Here is a 21,425-nt window from a genome sequence, read left to right on the forward strand (position 1 = left end):
GTAAATTCTGTAAGATCTCGATGAATAACATATATTTGTCTCCTTAAATTCGTTAAATATCCAATTTCATATTAAAACAACGACCATTCCACTTGCCCATAAAGAAGAGACGTATTTTGGGAACGAACATGAGCGAACACTTGTGAATTATTTCAAGCACACAGAAAGAAAACCACACGAGGTCCGAACGGGTGGATTGAATAAAACAAAATGAAAGTACATGAGGAGGAAAGCGAAAGTTTCGTTCAAACAATGACTGAAAAGCGATTTCCCTGTAATGTAGAAGACTCGTTGTTTGAAGATATCCTCATAGATGAAAGATGAAAATATATCATAAAAAAGCGGACTTCAACTTTTACAGATGATAGCATAAGACCACAGGCTTGTTCCAATAAAGGTCTTAGATGTAAATGTGAACTTATCTTACTAAATTAGTTATTTTGAAGTGTATTGGTACAATCTGAACAATGTTAAAGTTGAAAACGGAGTTGAAGATATGGACAAATTATCCTGTTGCCAACAGAAGCATTTCTACAGATTTAAGATTTTTGAATTTACGACTAAGATCCTTCATTGACACAGGGCCAAACCCTCGAGACCGGTTTCACGAAAAATGTAAGACCAATCCAATTAGATAGTTGAAAAGTGATTGCTTAGTTAGATAAACGACACAGTGTCACACAGGTTTCTTTGTGAAACCTGCCTATGGCTTCACAAAAAACATCAACAGCATAACGAACTAAGCAAGTGATTTTCTGGCACTTGATTGGACTGTTATTGTTTCTGTTTCTGCGTCTTAGATTTTACGTGCATTTGCTTCCAGCGATCTAAGTCATATATCTTACCTGGTATGAGACCTAGGGTAAAAATAGTGAAAAACACAAATATGTGCAATACATGTTAGTGTTGGGAGTTATAGCAACACCTAGTCAATTCAGGGGAAAAGTAACCTGCCTTTGTCATCCTCGAACAATAACTCTGGCAAATTATAAATATAAAATGGTTAATATAAGATATTGATAAATAAACATTGACATGATTATCAGTTTGTTTGTTTCCCATGTTTAGTATTTGCTGTCCCGTGAGGTTATGTTTCACATGTTTAGTATTTGTTGTTCTGTGAGGTTATGTTTCCCATGTTTAGTATTTTTTGTCCTGTGAGGATGTGTTTCCCTCGTTTAGTATTTGTTGTCCCGTGAGGTTGTGTTTCCCTCGTTTAGTATTTGTTGTCCTGTGAGGATGTGTTTCCCTCGTTTAGTATTTGTTGTCCCGTGAGGTTATGTTTCCCTCGTTTAGTATTTGTTGTCCTGTGAGGTTAAATTAACCTTGTTTAGTATTTGTTGTCCAGTAAGGTAATGTTTCCCTCATTTAGTATTTTTTGTCCAGTAAGGTAATGTTTCCCTCGTTTAGTATTTGCTGTCCTGTGAGGTAATGTTTCACATGTTTAGTATTTGTTGTCCTGTGAGGTAATGTTTCCCTTGTTTAGTATTTGCTGTCCCGTGATGCTATGTTTCCCATGTTTAGTGTTTGCTGTCCTGTGAGGTAATGTTTCCCTAGTATAGTGTTTGCTGTCCTGTGAGGCTATGTTTGCCATGTGTAGTATTTGTTGTCTTGTGAGGCTATGTTTCCCATGGTAAGTATTTGTTGTCTTGGGAGGTAATGTTTCCACTGTTTAGTACTTGTTGTCCTGTGAAGTTATGTTTCCCTCGTTTAGTATTTTATCCCGTGAGGTTATATTTCCCTCGTCTAGTATTTGTTGTCCTGTGAAGTTATGTTTCCCTCCTCTAGTACTTGCTGTCCTGTGAGGTTGTGTTTCACATGTTAAAGTATTGGCTGTCCTGTGAGGTAATGTTTCCCTCGTTTAGTACTTGTTGTCCCGTGAAGTTATGTTAACCTCGTTTAGTATTTGTTGTTCTGTGAGGTAATGTTTCCCTCGCCTAATATTTGTTGTCCTGTGAGGTTATGTTTCCCATGTTTATTATTTGTTGTCCTGTGCGGTTATGTTTACCTCTTAAAGTATTTTTGTCCCGTGAGGTTATGTTTCCCTCATTTAGTGTTTGTTGAACTGTGTCGTTATGTTTACCTCGTCTAGTATTTGTTGTCCTGTGTGGTTATGTTACCCTTGTCTAGTGTTTGTTGTCCCATGAGGCTATGTTTCCCTCATTTAGTATTTGTTGTCCTGTGAGGTTATGTTTCCCTCGTCTAGTATTTGTTGTCCTGTAAGGTTATATTTCCTTCGTTTAGTATTGGTTGTCCCGTGAGGTTTGTTTCCCTCTTTAGTATTTGTTGTCCTGTTGGGTTATGTTTCCCCCGTTTAGTATTTGTTGTTCTGTGAGGTTATGTGTCCCTCGTCTAGTATTTGTTGTCCCATGAGGTTATGTTTCCCATGTTAAGTATTTGTTGTCCCGTGAGGTTATGTTTCCCATGTTAAGTGTTTGTTGTCCTGGGACGTAATGTTTCCTTCATTTAGTATTTGATGTCCAGTGAGGTTATGTTTTCCCCGTTTAGTATTTGTTGTTCTATAAGGTTGTTTTTTTGTCCAGTGAGGTTGTGTTTTCCTCGTCTAGTATTTTTTGTCCTGTGAGGTTATGTTTTCCTCGTCTAGTATTTTTTGACCTGTGAGGCAATGTTTCCCTCGTATAGTTTTTTTTTGTCCTCTGAGGTTATGTTTTCCTCGTCTAGTAATTGTTGTCCTGTGAGGTTATGTTTCCCATGTTTAGTATTTGTTGTCCTGTGAGGTAATGTTTCCCTCGTTAAGTATTTTTTGTACCGTGAGGTTATGTTTCCCTCGTTTAGTGCTTGTTGTCCTGTGTTGTTATGTTTTCCTCGTCTAGTATTTGTTGACATGTAAAGTTATATTTCCCTCGTCTATTATCTGTTGTCCCGTGGGGCTATGTTTCCCTCATTTAGTTTTTGTTGTCCTGTGAGGTCATGTTTCCCTCGTTTAGTATTTGTTGTCCTGTAAGGTTATGTTTTCCTCGTTTAGTATTTGTTGTCCCGTGAGGTTATGTTTCCCTCGTCTAGTATTTGTTGTCCTGTGAAGTTATGTTTCCCTCCTCTAGTACTTGCTGTCCTGTGAGGTTGTGTTTCACATGTTAAAGTATTGGCTGTCCTGTGAGGTAATGTTTCCCTCGTTTAGTATTTGTTGTCCCGTGAAGTTATGTTAACCTCGTTTAGTATTTGTTGTTCTGTGAGGTAATGTTTCCCTCGCCTAATATTTGTTGTCCTGTGAGGTTATGTTTCCCTCGTTTAGTATTTTTTGTCCTGTGAGGTAATGTTTCCCTTGTTTAGTATTTGCTGTCCCGTGATGCTATGTTTCCCATGTTTAGTGTTTGCTGTCCTGTGAGGTAATGTTTCCCTAGTATAGTGTTTGTTGTCCTGTGAAATTATGTTTCCCTCGTTTAGTATTTTATCCCGTGAGGTTATATTTCCCTCGTCTAGTATTTGTTGTCCTGTGAAGTTATGTTTCCCTCCTCTAGTACTTGCTGTCCTGTGAGGTTGTGTTTCACATGTTAAAGTATTTGCTGTCCTGTGAGGTAATGTTTCCCTCGTTTAGTATTTGTTGTCCCGTGAAGTTATGTTAACCTCGTTTAGTATTTGTTGTTCTGTGAGGTAATGTTTCCCTCGCCTAATATTTGTTGTCCTGTGAGGTTATGTTTCCCATGTTTATTATTTGTTGTCCTGTGCGGTTATGTTTACCTCTTAAAGTATTTTTGTCCCGTGAAGTTATGTTTCCCTCATTTAGTGTTTGTTGAACTGTGTCGTTATGTTTACCTCGTCTAGTATTTGTTGTCCTGTGTGGTTATGTTACCCTTGTCTAGTGTTTGTTGTCCCATGAGGCTATGTTTCCCTCATTTAGTATTTTTTGTCCTGTGAGGTTATGTTTCCCTCGTCTAGTATTTGTTGTCCTGTAAGGTTATATTTCATTCGTTTAGTATTGGTTGTCCCGTGAGGTTTGTTTCCCTCGTTTAGTATTTGTTGTCCTGTTGGGTTATGTTTCCCCCGTTTAGTATTTGTTGTTCTGTGAGGTTATGTGTCCCTCGTCTAGTATTTGTTGTCCCGTGAGGTTATGTTTCCCATGTTAAGTATTTGTTGTCCCGTGAGGTTAGGTTTCCCATGTTAAGTGTTTGTTGTCCTGGGACGTAATGTTTCCTTCATTTAGTATTTGATGTCCAGTGAGGTTATGTTTTCCCCGTTTAGTATTTGTTGTTCTATAAGGTTGTTTTTTGTCCAGTGAGGTTGTGTTTTCCTCGTCTAGTATTTTTTGTCCTGTGAGGTTATGTTTTCCTCGTCTAGTATTTTTTGACCTGTGAGGCAATGTTTCCCTCGTATAGTATTTTTTTGTCCTCTGAGGTTATGTTTTCCTCGTCTAGTAATTGTTGTCCTGTGAGGTTATGTTTCCCATGTTTAGTATTTGTTGTCCTGTGAGGTAATGTTTCCCTCGTTTAGTATTTTTTGTACCGTGAGGTTATGTTTCCCTCGTTTAGTGCTTGTTGTCCTGTGTTGTTATGTTTTCCTCGTCTAGTATTTGTTGACCTGTAAAGTTATATTTCCCTCGTCTATTATTTGTTGTCCCGTGGGGCTATGTTTCCCTCATTTAGTTTTTGTTGTCCTGTGAGGTCATGTTTCCCTCGTTTAGTATTTGTTGTCCTGTAAGGTTATGTTTTCCTCGTTTAGTATTTGTTGTCCCGTGAGGTTATGTTTCCCTCGTCTAGTATTTGTTGTCCTGTGAGGTTATGTTTCCCTCGTCTAGTATTTGTTGTCCTGTAAGATTATGTTTTCCTCGTTTAGTATTTGTTGTCCTGTGAGGTAATGTTTCCCTCGTATAGTATTTGTTGTCCTGTGAGGTTATGTTTCCCTCATCTAGTATTTGTTGTCCTGTGATATTTATGTTTCCCTCGTTGAGTATTTAATGTCCTGTGAGGTAATGTTTCCCTCGTTTATTATTTGTTGTCCCATGAGGTAATGTTTCCCTCGTTTAGTATTTTTGTCCAGTGAGGTTATGTTTCCCTTGTTTATTCTTTTTTGTCCTGTTATATTATGTTTCCCTCGTTTAGTATTTGTTGTCAAGTAAGGTTATGTTTCCCTCGTTTAGTATTTTTGTCCCGTGAGGTTTTGTTTAACTCGTTTAGTATTTGTTGTCCTGTGAGGTAAGTTTCCCTCATTTATTATTTGTTGTCCCATGAGGTTATGTTTCCCTCGTCTAGTATTTGTTGTCCTGTGAGGTTATGTTTTCCATGTTTAGTATTCGTTGTGCGTGCGGTTATGTTAACCTAGTTTAGTTTTTGTTGTCCTGTGAGGTAATGTTTCCCTCGTCTAATATTTGTTGTCCCATGAGGTTATGTTTCCCTCGCCTAGTATTTGTTGTCCTGTGAGGTTATGTTTCCCATGTTAAGTATTCGTTGTCCAGTGCGGTTATGTTAACCTCGTTTAGTATTTGTTGTCCTGTGAGGTAATGTTTCCCTCGTCTAATATTTGTTGTCCTGTGAGGTTATGTTTCCCTCGTTTAGTATTTGTTGTCCCGTGAGGTTATGTTTCCCATGTTTAGTATTTGTTGTCCTATGAGGTAATGTTTCCCTCGTTTAGTTTTTTTTTGTTCTGTGAGGTTATGTTTCCCTCGTTTAGTATTTGTTGTCCTGTCAGGTTATCTTTCCCTCGTTTAATATTTGTTGTCCGGTGAGGTTATGTTCCCCTCGTTTAGTATTTGTTGTCCCGTGAGGTTATGTTTCCCATCTTTAGTATGTGTTGTCCTGGGACGTAATGTTTCCCTCGTTAAGTATTTGTTGTCCTGGGAGGTAATGTTTCCCTCGTTAAGTATTTGTTGTCCAGTGAGGTTATGTTAACATCGTTTAATATTTGTTGTCTTGTGAGGTTATGTTAACCTCGTTTAGTATTTGTTGTCCAGTGAGGTTATGTTTCCCTCGTTTAGTATTGTTGTTCTGTGAGGTTGTTGTTTTTTGTCCCGTGAGGTTGTGTTTCCCTTGTTTAGTAATTGTTGTCCCGTGAGGTTGTATTTCCCTCGTTTAGTATTTGTTGTCAAGTGAGGTTATATTTCCCTCGTTTAGTATTTGTTGTCCTGTGAGGCTGTGTTTTCCTCGTTTAGTGTGTGTTGTCCTGTGATATTATGTTCCCTCGTTTAGTATTTGTTGTCCTGTGAGGCTGTGTTTCCCTCGTTTAGTGTGTGTTGTCCTGTGATATTATGTTCCCTCGTTTAGTATTTGTTGTCACGTGAGGTTATGTTTCCCTCGTTTAGTATTTGTTGTCAAGTAAGGTTATGTTTCTCTCAGTTAGTATTTTTGTCCCGTGAGGTTTTGTTTAACTCGTTTAGTATTTGTTGTCCTGTGAGGTAAGTTTCCCTCATTTATTATTTGTTGTCCCATGAGGTTATGTTTCCCTCGTCTAGTATTTGTTGTCCTGTGAGGTTATGTTTCCCATGTTTAGTATTCGTTGTCCAGTGCGGTTATGTTAACCTCGTTTAGTATTTGTTGTTCTGTGATATTTATGTTTCCCTCGTTTAGTATTTGTTGTCCTGTGAGGTAATGTTTCCCTCGTTTAGTATTTGTTGTCCTGTGAGGTAATGTTTCCCTCGTTTAGTATTTTTGTCCCGTGAGGTTGTGTTTCCCTTGTTTAGTATTTTTGTCCTGTTATATTATGTTTCCCTCGTTTAGTATTTGTTGTCAAGTAAGGTTATGTTTCCCTCGTTTAGTATTTTTGTACAGTGAGGTTATGTTTCCCTTGTTTAGTATTTTTGTCCTGTTATATTATGTTTCCCTCGTTTAGTATTTGTTGTTAAGTAAGGTTATGTTTCCCTCAATTAGTATTTTTGTCCCGTGAGGTTTTGTTTAACTCGTTTAGTATTTGTTGTCCTGTGAGGTAAGTTTCCCTCATTTATTATTTGTTGTCCCATGAGGTAATGTTTCCCTCGTTTAGTATTTGTTGTCCTGTGAGGTAATGTTTCCCTCGTTTAGTATTTTTGTCCAGTGAGGTTATGTTTCCCTTGTTTATTATTTTTAGTCCTGTTATATTATGTTTCCCTCGTTTAGTATTTGTTGTCAAGTAAGGTTATGTTTCCCTCGTTTAGTATTTTTGTCCCGTGAGGTTTTGTTTAACTCGTTTAGTATTTGTTGTCCTGTGAGGTAAGTTTCCCTCATTTATTATTTGTTGTCCCATGAGGTTATGTTTCCCTCGTCTAGTATTCGTTGTCCTGTGAGGTTATGTTTCCCATGTTTAGTATTCGTTGTCCAGTGCGGTTATGTTAATCTCGTTTAGTATTTGTTGTCCTGTGAGGTAATGTTTCCCTCGTCTAATATTTGTTGTCTCATGAGGTTATGTTTTCCTCGTCTAGTATTTGTTGTCCTGTGAGGTTATGTTTCCCATGTTTAGTATTCGTTGTCCAGTGCGGTTTTGTTAACCTCGTTTAGTATTTGTTGTCCTGTGAGGTAATGTTTCCCTCGTCTAATATTTGTTGTCCTTTGAGGTTATGTTTCCCTCGTTTAGTATTTGTTGTCCCGTGAGGTTATGTTTCCCATGTTTAGTATTTGTTGTCCTATGAGGTAATGTTTCCCTCGTATAGTTTTTTTGTCCTGTCAGGTTATGTTTCCCTCGTTAATATTTGTTGTCCTGTGAGGTTATGTTCCCCTCGTTAATATTTGTTGTCCTGTGAGGTTATGTTTCCCATCTTTAGTATGTGTTGTCCTGGGAGGTAATGTTTCCCTCGTTAAGTATTTGTTGTCCTGGGAAGTAATGTTTCCCTCGTTAAGTATTTGTTGTCCTGGGAGGTAATGTTTCCCTCGTTAAGTATTTGTTGTCAGGTGAGGTTATGTTAACATCGTTTAATATTTGTTGTCTTGTGAGGTTATGTTAACCTCGTTTAGTATTTGTTGTCCAGTGAGGTTATGTTTCCCTCGTTTAGTATTTGTTGTTCTGTGAGGTTGTTTTTTTTTGTCCCGTGAGGTTGTGTTTCCCTTTTTTAGTATTTGTTGTCCCGTGAGGTTGTGTTTCCCTCGTTTAGTATTTGTTGTCACGTGAGGTTATATTTCCCTCTTTTAGTATTTGTTGTCCTGTGAGGCTGTGTTTCCCTCGTTTAGTGTGTGTTGTCCTGTGATATTATGTTCCCTCGTTTAGTATTTGATGTCCTGTGAGGCTGTGTTTCCCTCGTTTAGTGTGTGTTGTCCTGTGATATTATGTTCCCTCGTTTAGTATTTGTTGTCACGTGAGGTTATGTTTCCCTCGTTTAGTATTTATTGTCCCGTGAGGTTAAGTTTCCCTCGTTTAGTATTTGTTGTTCAGTGAGGCTGTGTTTCCCTCGTTTAGTGTGTGTTGTCCTGTGATATTATGTTCCCTCGTTTAGTATGTGTTTGACGTTGATTACTGAGCCTCTATTCAGGGACTTGGTAAAATTATATGCCACTAGACTTGTCCCCGTAGTTTCCGCTTTTTTTATACATCGTATACTTCTGCAGCTCGTATTGGTTTACTCCATTTCCCTCAAAGTTTTTTAAGTTAGCAAATCAAGAAGTTTCATTGTATTCGATTCAGTTTAAGGTGCATACGTTAAAAATAACCTAAAGTGCTACAAATCCAAAATCCTGCAATACTAACAATAACAAATAATCCTAACTAGCTTAGCTATAAACATATACTGTGATCATCTGTAGCAATCAAATTTTGATAAAGGCGAAATTATTTTCGGTTTGTCCATGAAAGCAATGCATCTTGAGAGACCTAATACGAAATAAGCATCCAAATCAACGTACATTGTATATTAGTAAATAATATTTTCTCAAAAATAACAAAATGCCAATCTAAATAATTACATAAAATTAAAACTCATTCAATAGTTTCCAATAAAACAACAATACCTTCAACTTTAAACAGGACATATTTTCCATCCTCGCTAACGGCCACAGCGTCTTCATTGAGAAAAGGCGTACGTTTAGACCTGAACGTATGCAGGACTTTACTTTTGTTCACGTCAAATGCGATCACCTCACAGCCGTCCTCGCTCCAAGCAGCCACGATGTTTCCAGCAGCACTTGCCTGAAAAGTTCTGACAGTATAAATAAATATTTACTCCTCCAACAATTTTGCACATTGCAGCTTTATATATAAATTATAAAACTCTTCTTTACTCTTTATACCTGTGGGATATTGTCAATTAATATTGAGTACAACATTCAACTAACAAAATACCGATGTAAGACTAAGCTCAAACTATTAATACAGTGTTTATATGATTATCCATTTCTGTTGAAAGGAAATATAAAAAAACAAAACGCGCACACTTTTTTTTTAAGAAAAAAGAGTTTGATTGTTGTTAAAATCGAATGAGAAATATCGCACGCAAGTTTGTTGAAGTTGAGATGAATTATAATATCGTAATGCGAGCATCAAACAACAAGCAGGAAACTGTCCGTGGGATTAGATAGCCACACCATTTTATAACCATACGATGTGTTAAGGCACAAATGCTCCTGGGTGACTTACACATGCACCATCCAGCTTGTACTGTTGGCCAGATTGGAGAACACAGGATGTCTTGCCTGTCTGGAGGTTGTACGTCTTCACATTGTGGCGACCGGCGCTCAAGCATATCACCTCTATTAAATGGTGAGGGAAAAAATCTAATTACAAGTAACACATATTTTGAGAAGCACGTTTAATATGGGCAGGCATTAGGCAAACTCAGATTAGTATTTGCATGATCATGCATCCCATTTGCAGTGAATTAGGTTCAGCTAATACTTAAATGTATTCAAATAATGTTTTATAACATGAATGACACGATCATTATTTACCATTGCGTTTATGGACAATTTCAAATCTCCATCTTGTGCTCGGCAAATATCCCTCCATTTCCTTGGTAACGCTGAGAGAGTCAAGATTGATGATCTTTAGTTTCTGTACAACGTCATGAACAACAATGATTTCTTCGTCGTTCAAAACTTCCATGTGAAATATTGAACAGTCCTACAAGTATAGCATAAAACATATAACGTATAGTATGAAGCACGGATATTGGTCCTACAAGTATAGCATAACACACGGATATTGGTCCTACAAGTATAGCATAACACACGGATATTGAACAGTCATATAAGTAAAGCATAACACACGCATATTGAACAGTCATACAAGTAAAGCATAACACACGGATATTGAACAGTCATACAAGTAAAGCATAAAACACGGATATTGAACAGTCATACAAGTAAAGCATAAAACACGGATATTGAACAGTCATACAAGTAAAGCATGAAACACGGATATTGAACAGTCATACAAGTAAAGCATGAAACACGGATATTGAACAGTCATACAAGTAAAGCATAAAACACGGATATTGAACAGTCATACAAGTAAAGCATGAAACACGGATATTGAACAGTCATACAAGTAAAGCATAAAACACGGATATTGAACAGTCATACAAGTAAAGCATAAAATACGGATATTGAACAGTCATACAAGTAAAGCATAAAATACGGATATTGAACAGTCATACAAGTAAAGCATAAAACACGGATATTGAACAGTCCTACAAGTATAGCATAGCACACGGATATTAAACAGTCATAAAGTACAGTATAAAACACGGATATTGCACAATCCTACAAGTATAGCATGAAGCACGGATATTGGTCCTACAAGAATAGCATAAAACACGGATATTGAACAGTCCTACAAGTATAGCATGAAGCACGGATATTGGTCCTACAAGAATAGCATAAAACACGGATATTGAACAGTCCTACAAGTATAGTATAAAACACGAATATTGAACAGTCCTACAAGTATAGTATAAAACACGGATATTGAACAGTCCTACAAGTATAGCATAAAACACGAATATTGAACAGTCCTACAAGTATAGTATAAAACACGGATATTGAACAGTCCTACAAGTTTAGCATAAAACACGGATATTGAACAGTCCTACAAGAATAGCATAAAACACGAATATTGAACAGTCCTACAAGTATAGTATAAAACACGAATATTGAACAGTCCTACAAGTATAGCATAAAACACGGATATTGAACAGTCCTACAAGTTTAGCATAAAACACGGATATTGAACAGTCCTACAAGTATAGTATAAAACACGAATATTGAACAGTCCTATAAGTATAGTATGAAGCACGGATATTGGTCCTACAAGTATAGCATGAAACACGGATATTGAACAGGTGTTATACTAACTTGGAAGAATATTATTTCTGGGATTGAATTTAAGTATAGCATGAAACACGGAAGTATAGCATATTGAACAGTCCGATAAGTATAGCATGAAACACGGATATTGAACAGGTTTTATACTAACTTGGAAGAATATTATTTCTGGGATTTATTTAACCAAACTGTGCTTAAAAAGTTATGTTGGGAAACTGAACAAATTTCATAACCGATAGTCGAATGGACGTGGACAACCACACCATCGATCATCGAATCGAAAATCGGAAGTTTATTTCGATATCGAATATCAGTAAGAAAATATGAAAATATGATTATGTTTATTTGATTATTTCAACTTACCAACTCTCGCTCTTTCACAGAGCACTGCTTGAATACATCGTATATGAACAGAAACTGGCTATCGTTTTCTTTTGTCTTGAAACCAAACCCAACAGCGTAGCGAGAATTCTTCAGTGAACACAGTATCCTGTACACGCAAGAGTATAAAGGCCATATGTATCACAGTTGCCATACAACAGCTTTATATATACGTTGTATAGAGAGGAGTAAGACAAGTCGCTTGTATAATTGTTTCAAAAAAGCAAAACGAATAACTATATAATCAATTTTTCAAACTACACACTTTTAGATTCATTTTTAAATAAAAATAAATAATGTTATATCCGTACATGGATATGGTTATACCTGATTCTATTTCCGCCCATGGATATGGTTATACCTGATTCTATTTGCGTCCATGGATCTGGGTATACCTGATCCTATTCGCGTCAATGGATCTGGCTATACCTGATTCTATTTGCGTCCATGGATCTGGTTATACCTGATTCTATTTGCGTCAATGGATATGGGTATACCTGATTCTATTTGCGTCCATGGATCTGGGTATACCTGATTCTATTTGCGTCCATTTATCTGGTTATACCTGATTCTATTTGCGTCAATGGATCTGGTTATACCTGATTCTATTTGCGTCCATGGATGTGGTTATACCTGATTCTATTTGCGACCATGGATGTGGTTATACCTGATTCTATTTGCGTCCATCCATGGATGTGGTTATACCTGATTCTATTTGCGTCCATGGATCTGGGTATACCTGATTCTATTTGCGTCCATTTATCTGGTTATACCTGATTCTATTTGCGTCAATGGATCTGGTTATACCTGATTCTATTTGCGACCATGGATGTGGTTATACCTGATTCTATTTGCGACCATGGATGTGGTTATACCTGATTCTATTTGCGTCCATTTATCTGGTTATACCTGATTCTATTTGCGTCAATGGATCTGGTTATACCTGATTCTATTTGCGACCATGGATGTGGTTATACCTGATTCTATTTGCGACCATGGATGTGGTTATACCTGATTCTATTTGCGTCCATCCATGGATGTGGTTATACCTGATTCTATTTGCGTCCATGGATGTGGTTATACCTGATTCTATTTGCGTCCATGGATGTGGTTATACCTGATCCTATTTGCGTCCATGGATCTGGTTATACCTGATTCTATTTGCGACCATGGATGTGGTTATACCTGATTCTATTTGCGACCATGGATGTGGTTATACCTGATTCTATTTGCGTCCATGGATCTGGTTATACCTGATTTTATTTGCGACCATGGATGTGGTTATACCTGATTCTATTTGGGTCCATGGATGTGGTTATACCCTATTCTATTTGCGTCCATGGATGTGGTTATACCCGATTCTATTTGCGACCATGGATGTGGTTATACCCGATTCTATTTGCGACCATGGATGTGGTTATACCCGATTCTATTTGCGACCATGGATGTGGTTATACCTGATTCTATTTGCGACCATGGATGTGGTTACACCTGATTCTATTTGCGTCCATGGATGTGGTTACACCTGATTCTATTTGCGTCCATGGATGTGGTTATACCTGATTCTATTTGCGTCCATGGATGTGGTTATACCTGATTCTATTTGCGTCCATGGATGTGGTTATACCTGATTCTATTTGCGTTCATGGATGACTTGTGGTTATACCTGATTCTATTTGCGTCCATGGATGTGGTTATACCTGATTCTATTTGCGTCCATGGATGTGGTTATACCTGATTCTATTTGCGTCCATGGATGACTTGTGGTTATACCTGATTCTATTTGCGTCCATGGATGTGGTTATACCTGTTATACCTGATTCTATTTGCATCCATGGATGTGGTTATACCTGATTCTATTTGCGTCCATGGATGACTTGTGGTTATACCTGATTCTATTTGCGTCCATGGATGTGGTTATACCTGTTATACCTGATTCTATTTGCGTCCATGGATGTGGTTATACCTGATTCTATTTGCGTCCATGGATGTGGTTTGACTCATCTTTTGGACCTTTTTAGTTCTGTCCCAGACTCTGACAATCCAATCTTCAGCTGACGTTACAATTGTCTTCAGATCATTGGAACACACATTTTGCACATCCACCGGATGTTCCAACTCGTCGGAGATCTTGGAAGTCTTGCAATCAAGAAACTTGACAAAGGTGAAATTAGCAAAATAGAAAGTCTTCGAGTCATAAGCACAATGGAGACTTCTTGTGTAATCATTTGGATCACCTGAAATATTTTTGCTCTCAAGTAAGATATCAAATATCGGTACATGCATTGTTAAGATTGTGTAAGTTAATGAGTAATAGTTGACATGTCCGTTCATCTAGTAAAATTAGTGCACCAAAAGCGATTTTCCTACAAAGTAAAACTAACTGAATCTCGATTAACTTATCAACAGGAACACCGAAGCGCTAACAAGAGTATATATAGACATATACCTTTGACAACATTGATCTTCTTGAACGTTCTGAAGTCAAACACGACAATGTCATTGTTGTAGACGTTGCTATAGATGAGGTGTTTCTCGTCGACAGTAAAGGCCAGCTCGTTCACCTCGTACTCTACCTCCTCTTCTATTTCTAGATCAGAAAAGAAGATAAGTAATTAATTATTAAAATGTTTGCCATGAAATCATTCCACTGAGCGTGTTTAGTTCTGTATGAATGTCATTGCTCGACTAGACTTTTTTTGGTACGTAATAAACAAAATCTACAAGAATGATACATTTTGTCATAGATTCGCCTCTGTCCGTCAACGGCATCCACCGACGACGTTGTCATGCTATTCGACGCTTGATAACTCTACTATATTTTCTCAGGATGGCTATATTTTTTTTATCTAGTTTGCACATGCTCTGCCAATTAACCCAAAAACTAAACATATACCTGCCACCATGTAATGACTATATAATTTTGGGGTGTTAAGAAATCATACAAAGTGCAAGGTATGAATTTCTTCTTTACATAAGAAATGTCAATAATTTTGTGTCAACGTAAAATTACAATAACAAGGTTCTGAGTATCCGTGAGAGTTTCTTCATCTGTGAATATTCTGTAAACATGTGCGTGCATAATGCCTCTTAATCGCGACAGTTATATGTATTTGCAAAAATGAATCAGTGTGTGCTTTTTTTATATAGTTTCTGCAAAATTTCGCGACATCCCCTCCTGACCCCTAGGAACTTTATAACCTAAAAATGCTAAAGCTTTCCGTTAAACTGTATGTTCTGTTCTGTTCTGTTCTGTTCTGTTCTGTAAACATATGTATATTATTTCCAGAACTACTCAATAATTGTATCCAATTGCCAACGGACTTTTACTCTAGTACAATACAGTACATGAGTATGTTTTTTATCTTTACTAAGTGCAGCGGGAAACGAAACCACGCGTGCACAGCACGTACCATTAGCATACCCCTAATGTTTCAAGACTCCATGTAATATAGTTGTTGTTTTTTTGTTGTTGTTGTTTTTTTTTTTTTTGGGGGGGGGGGTTGAGCGACACAAGTCCAGAAATGCTACTTTTTGCTAATTCAAGGGTCATAACTGGTTTTACTAAGAGTGACGGGAAACGTAGTGAAACCCGGGGCACACTATTACGTCACCCCATCAACCTTTTTCATGACTCCATGAACTGTCACTAGCCCTCTCATTTATTCTTGGTTCATCTAACATTTTACGAGAACTAAACATCGATTATAAAACTTATATTTCATTACATGTATTGCAATTTGAAATCACGAATCCACAACACTCATGACCGGGGTATGAGACACTGGCCTACTTGTGAAGTCATATCGATTTTCAATCATTGTTCATTTCCTAAAATAAATACGGATCTACCGAATATGAAATATAGCCGTGCACTGACCGTGTAATTATAAACCTGTTACAGCCTCAACACATGGAAAATACAGATATAATACGACCGACATATATTGTCGGAAAGATGATAATAATCAGACCAGAACCTGCAGTAGAACATACCTTATATAACGAGACCAGAACTTTCAAGAGAACATACCGCATATAAGACCAGAACTCGTGGGAGAATATACCTGATATAACGAGACCAGAACTTTCAAGAGAACATACCGCATATAAGACCAGAACTCTTGGGAGAATATATCATATATAAGATACCAACAAGCTACTTCACCAGTAAAAATTAAAGAGACAAAATGTGCATCACAGTCATGCAAGATCGAGTCTTAATAATAAACGGCCATTATTTCGTTATATGCAAAAAAGAGTTATCTTACTTGATTAATAAAGTAGTTTTGATAGTTGGAAACATATGTTACAAGTTTCAATGCAATACATGATGTATTTGCTGAGATGTTGACATAACCACACGGTTACAAGCAAAATCTTAACCAGAATTTTTAAGACGAATAATAAAGGGTCATAATTTGCATGTTATGTCGGTAAAAAGGAATACAAAGCTTATGTTTCAAATATTATATATAGAATTCGACAATAAACAAATATTGACTTGACTTGACTTGACTTGAACACTTCAAGTTATTGCTGATATATTAAACTATATGCTTACATGCACAACCTTAATCAAAGTTGAATAATAAAGGCCCATAATTTGCATTATTTTCAGATCAGTGCTATCTTACTTCATTAATTAAAAAGGTTGGATAGTTGGAAACACATATCCAAAAATTGCAATGCATTATATGATGTACGAGATAATGACTTGAAGGTGCGTACATACAAAACTTCAACTAAGGTGTGACGCCGACGCAGACCCAGACGCTAGGGTGAGAAATATAGTAATTATTTTCGATTAGTCGAGCTAATAACGAGTGATATTTAGTTTTCATACCATTATCTATGAATGGTTCAAATCCACGAAACAGATCGGAACATTGCTTCTTCCTTAGATCAACGACAGCAAAGTACAACTGGTCCTTCGTCGTGACCGCCGCGAAATTTCTGGAACCTAAAATGAGAACATTTCAGCATGTTTTATCGTATGCCAACTAATATGCAGTGTTCATATTTTATTAAGATGCAGTTTACAAAAACAGTATACACAGGTAAAATAGGAGCGTAATGCCACACGACTCGAATTCTTTATTATTTTACCTGCAGCAATACTCGGAAACTCAAACACCAGATCGCCTTCAGATTCAAAGCATTGGAAATCATGAATCGGCAATCCATTCATGAGGTCAAAGCCCTTTGTTGAAAGCCCTTCAAACACTATCAACACCGATTTGTTTTCTCCGCATAAACAGGACGGGTTGTCATCTGATATGGACTTTAAGTCGAACACTTTCTCTCCTTAGTAAATTGAAAAGAAGAATTAGAACATCTGCAGTTTAAAAAGTTGGAGGAGCACTTTTCGAGACTATTAGTTATATGCATAATATCCGAAATTGAATATTTTCCTTGTCAATACAAAAACAGTACAGTCGAAAAGTGTGTAAACAAATATCAGTAAGAGCTACATGGTATTTCATTGCTTTTCATGGGAAGAAAGATTGCGATTCTTACCTGTAATAGCATTGCGGATCGTCAGTTTCTGATAGGTGTCTATGATCATATACGTATCATTGCAACAAAACCGCACCTTCGATATTTTGCCCAGGCCGTCATACATCTGTATCTGCTGCCCTGACTGAACGTTCCACAGCCTCACTGAGCCATCGTCCGAACCTTAAATGTAACAAGTATGAGACTATTTTCGAGCTCTATGCAATACGCGTCTTCACATACAACGGTGTGAGTACATTCACTCATCATGCTTATTTTACATGATAATAGAAACACTTTACTATTAGTGGTATCAATTGTCCAATGTAGGCAATAAACAGCGTCTTATTCAGAATAATTGCATATGAAGTTCGATTCTGTTGAAATGTCCCACATATTAAACGTTTCACAACAAGAAGTCTTAAATAAACAAAAAACCTACAAGAAAGGGCAACTTTGCTGTCTCGAGAAAGGTCCAGGGACAATATATCTCCCTTGTGTCCGGCCATACTGTGTATTAGCTGTCCGCCAGGCTGGGACAGTATCTTTTTATCTGGTAGAATTGTGGCTACTGTATGTTCTCGGCACGCCCGCAGAAACTCCCCTGTGTTCTGTTGGAGAAAAATGTGTATTGTCAACTAATACATATCCATACATAGGTGGAAACAAAGAAATGGAAATAATATGTTTCTTCTCAAACACAGAAGTCATTAGGCAAAGAGGCATCAGCGAATGTAAACGGAACGTATCAAAGCAATCGAGATTAACAAACCTTGTTTTGGGGAAGTCTTCCAAGCATTTGAGGGATGAACTGGTTTGAATCATTGAATATTCCTTGCTGGGAAAGACGCAATGCATCGTAGACACTTTCAATGGCTTCGTCGTCTGGGAAAACCGTACGTGCAAGTGCTAGATCCTCCATTATAGACCTAGACAAGCAGCAGAAGTGGCATGAATGTAACATGATGAACGTGGTACTAGTATAACAAAATAACCATGGACGTTCAACCATTAGCAATTCAACAAAACTTCTAACAATGCAGTTACCAAAGATTTGTCGCCTTCAGTTTGTCCATCAAAAAATCAAAATTGCAAAGAGATTCTTTTTTGGCCAAATCCTTTTGCGTTCCGTAACATCGGTGATATGGTAAGTTGTTCAGCTTTCTGAGGTTATAAGAACTGCCGAATTTGTTGGGCTGCTGTGACACGAGACGATCTGCTGAGCCTTTTTCGCCTTTAGCACTGACGTAGTCCTTCTTTACGCCTTATCATGATAATACGAAAAAAAACACACACATTAAGTTGTAGTCAATGATGCTAAAATAAATATGAATTTTGATATGCTTCGTTTTTTTATGAACACAGGAAACAAAATTTGAAACTTTTAACCGTTCTTTGAAAGAAGAGTGCTAGTTTTTTGTATTTCAAAAGAAGTTTTACATTGATTGTAAACTCTCAATCATAAAATTTCCTTTCCTAATATTTCAGTTAATTATATGTTTAAAACAAAGTCGCAATTAAAAGGATATATAGTTGTTTAGAAACATCAGCAGCTAAAAGAATTGCAGTGATACATTTTAAAACTGTTCATACCGGCCCATGTTCCTGCAAAGAAGGCTGCGAGTGAAGTGTGAAGTTTCTGGGTTACGTTCTCATCACCAAGGTAGCGATTCCTGGCAGCCTCGATGAATTGTCGATGGTACCAGTACATTACCTGGACGTTGTCGGCACCTCGGTCAACTAAATACAAAGACAAAATGAAAACAATGAAACACCTAGGTAAGCAATGTAAATTAGTTTGATATAAAAAAAACCACAATAATTGTTCATAGCATTTGTACCTAGGTATTCCTCAAGGTCAGCCCTCAGCCTGATGACCAGCATGGGTGGTAAGCGCCTTATGGGCGGGGTCCAGTACATGTATACGTCATTGAGCACCTCGTCGTCACATGACAGGATGTCCTCCAGCTCAGTCTCCGTCAGACCGGACCTAGCTATATATCGGGATAAACGAGATATGTAGTAATTAAGACTGGTTTCACATTATTCAGAAATGTGGATACTGGCATAAATACTCATTAAAATTAAAAAAAAAATAACAGTCGTAAATATTTTTTTAGTTTTCTATGCACTAATCAGGAAGACCGACGAACACAAAGACAATATAACATATACACGTTTGAAACTTTTCAAGTGTGTTAACTTTATTTTTACAAATACATGTTCAAACCTTGCGCAGTTATAATGAAATACTAGCAGAACTAAGTTGAAACTTACAAATGGTCAGGTACCCGAGCGCATGTGAAACAAAGATTTTCCCGTGCATCACCTCCAAACGTTCAAAAAGTGTGTCGATACTTTTTCGGATGGAAGGCTCGAGAGCAGTGGTACCCTTTGTTGCAAAGCTGGTCCACATGCAAGCCTTGTCAAAGGACAGTTTCAAAAACAGCGGAGAAGGGCATTTCTTGCACATGTGCAGCAGCAGATTTTTTTGATCAGGGGTAAGGTTTCGCTTTTTTAATTTCAACCATTTGTCGATAATTTTCTCAAAGTCATCAGACGTTAGTGTCGGTATTTTAACTAAATTAGCATCTGCTCGTATTGTTGACTGCAAAGGAACACAATGAACAACAAGATTTAACAAAATATGTTTTAAATCATAATACATGTACATGGATGCGTTTTGAGATTAACGTTTGAAATGTCCATACCAGTAAGTTCCCAGGGTATAAGTCTGCCCCTTACCTTTAATATTGGATACGCCTCAAACTGATTTTCCGGCAACGTTGACACAATGACTTTCACATTCGGTCGCAGTTTCATTGGTAGCCACTGGAGTTGCCTAGCATTGTGCGACGTGTCCAGTTGGTCAAGTGAGTCCAATAGAATAACCAACGGCCTGTCGTTGTTTGGGGAAAACAAGCTCAAAGCAAACTCATCTGTCAACATTCGGAGATCCTGTTAATGCAAACACACGATACATTGTTTTGATCCTGTCTCGTTCTTATTATTTAATATAATTTTATAATTGTAGTTGGAAGTGGACCAGCTTATAAAGCGTAAATACGACCCACCTTTGAAACATCCGTGTCGATACCGTATGCTTTCCTTATTTGAGACGTGATACTGGTCAGAAGACCCACGATGCTGGAGCTGTCCGGGGTGGTTCCAATAAATCTGAAAACAGCCAAATAATGTATTCTCAACGACTCGTGTATATCCTCATCCGTTGTTTGTTTTATTAACATAAATTAAAGAATAGTGATGCTATTAAAGAATAGTGATGCTATTAAAGAATAGTGATGCTATTCTCTATTTAGATTGTTCTACGCTAAGTAAAATTTTAACGTAATTGTGATTTGTAATTGCTAGCTTCACAATATCAACAATAACACATACCTAAGAACTGTTGCGCATTTATTGTTTGTCCATTTGGCACAGCACTTGGCTGCCATGGCCATAATTGACGTTTTGCCTGTGCCCGACTCCCCAAAAAGAACAAAGGGTTCGTCGCCGAGGCCTTTCACATAATTCTCGATTTTCTAAAGAAAAAAGAATGGATGAATGGGATAAGAAGTGGAATCCAGATTTTTGCAAAAGCCTTTTTGTCCGCCAATCCTGTCGTTATGTTAGTACTTATACTGGTCGCAATGTGAAGGTTTAATCGAACAAGTTGTAATTAAATTAATGTCACTCACAACCTTCTTCCTGTCATCACTCAGATTATAGCAGTAGATCGAATATCTAGGTTTCTAACATACCATTGATACCAAATAGTGCATTTAAAAACAAATGCTTGCGGTGTATCTCAAACAAACAATTTGGATACAAAACTATTATATATATACCTTTAAAGTTTCTTCCCGTCCGTGGAATTGTTTGCACTTCTTTTGACAAAATTGTATGTGTTCAGTGATTTCCTTTGTAAGCGTATCATGACTTGCTGTTTTTGCATCCACAGCAGTTTTTATCAAAGCACACATCTTGGACACGAAGTCCTCCTTCATTTTGGCAAGATATTTCTTGTGCTCTGGACTATTTGGGTTAATACCTGAAAATGATCAATGAAAACAACATGTGAAGGACTTTCGTTTTTTTGTGTGGTCACTTTGTTAAAAAATTCATTTTGTAATTGGTTCTTTCCATATTTTTATTTTGAGAAAATAAAAAATACCCTTTTCTTTATCCCATTTTACTGTGTAATCCAGTATGTTGTCCCCCAGTTTCGACTTCATTTCCTCTTTTAAAGGAATCTGCATTTCTCGAATCTTTTGGAGCTTCCTCTCAGAATTGCTGTATGAGCACTCTATTGTCATTATGAAAATAGCATATATACATGGTAGTTTTCCTGTGTTGTTACATGCAGTAAGCCAT

General features: G+C 37.3%; 1 protein-coding gene across 2 annotated transcripts in view; it reads right to left on the bottom strand.

Moving 5' to 3' along the window:
* LOC128231374 (uncharacterized) overlaps positions 1-21,425 on the bottom strand; it is a 36,093-nt gene that overhangs the window by 6,247 nt on the left and 8,421 nt on the right. Inside the window, exons 11-31 of one of the 2 annotated variants that reach the window (XM_052944126.1) lie at positions 21,226-21,357; positions 20,900-21,102; positions 20,451-20,593; positions 20,126-20,228; positions 19,797-20,009; positions 19,329-19,659; positions 18,893-19,045; positions 18,645-18,791; positions 18,099-18,315; positions 17,824-17,980; positions 17,494-17,662; positions 17,073-17,234; positions 16,662-16,859; positions 16,399-16,515; positions 14,002-14,142; positions 13,519-13,789; positions 11,535-11,661; positions 9,798-9,969; positions 9,487-9,599; positions 8,862-9,039; positions 846-857 (exon numbers count right to left, since the gene is read on the bottom strand). In XM_052944126.1, coding sequence (XP_052800086.1) covers positions 846-857; positions 8,862-9,039; positions 9,487-9,599; positions 9,798-9,969; positions 11,535-11,661; positions 13,519-13,789; positions 14,002-14,142; positions 16,399-16,515; positions 16,662-16,859; positions 17,073-17,234; positions 17,494-17,662; positions 17,824-17,980; positions 18,099-18,315; positions 18,645-18,791; positions 18,893-19,045; positions 19,329-19,659; positions 19,797-20,009; positions 20,126-20,228; positions 20,451-20,593; positions 20,900-21,102; positions 21,226-21,357 — 3,459 coding nt within the window. The remainder of the gene's footprint in view (positions 1-845; positions 858-8,861; positions 9,040-9,486; positions 9,600-9,797; positions 9,970-11,534; positions 11,662-13,518; positions 13,790-14,001; positions 14,143-16,398; positions 16,516-16,661; positions 16,860-17,072; positions 17,235-17,493; positions 17,663-17,823; positions 17,981-18,098; positions 18,316-18,644; positions 18,792-18,892; positions 19,046-19,328; positions 19,660-19,796; positions 20,010-20,125; positions 20,229-20,450; positions 20,594-20,899; positions 21,103-21,225; positions 21,358-21,425) is intronic. The other variant, XM_052944127.1, reaches the window with a different exon arrangement.

This window comes from Mya arenaria, chromosome 4 (assembly GCF_026914265.1).
Source record: "Mya arenaria isolate MELC-2E11 chromosome 4, ASM2691426v1".
NCBI lineage: Eukaryota > Metazoa > Mollusca > Bivalvia > Myida > Myidae > Mya > Mya arenaria.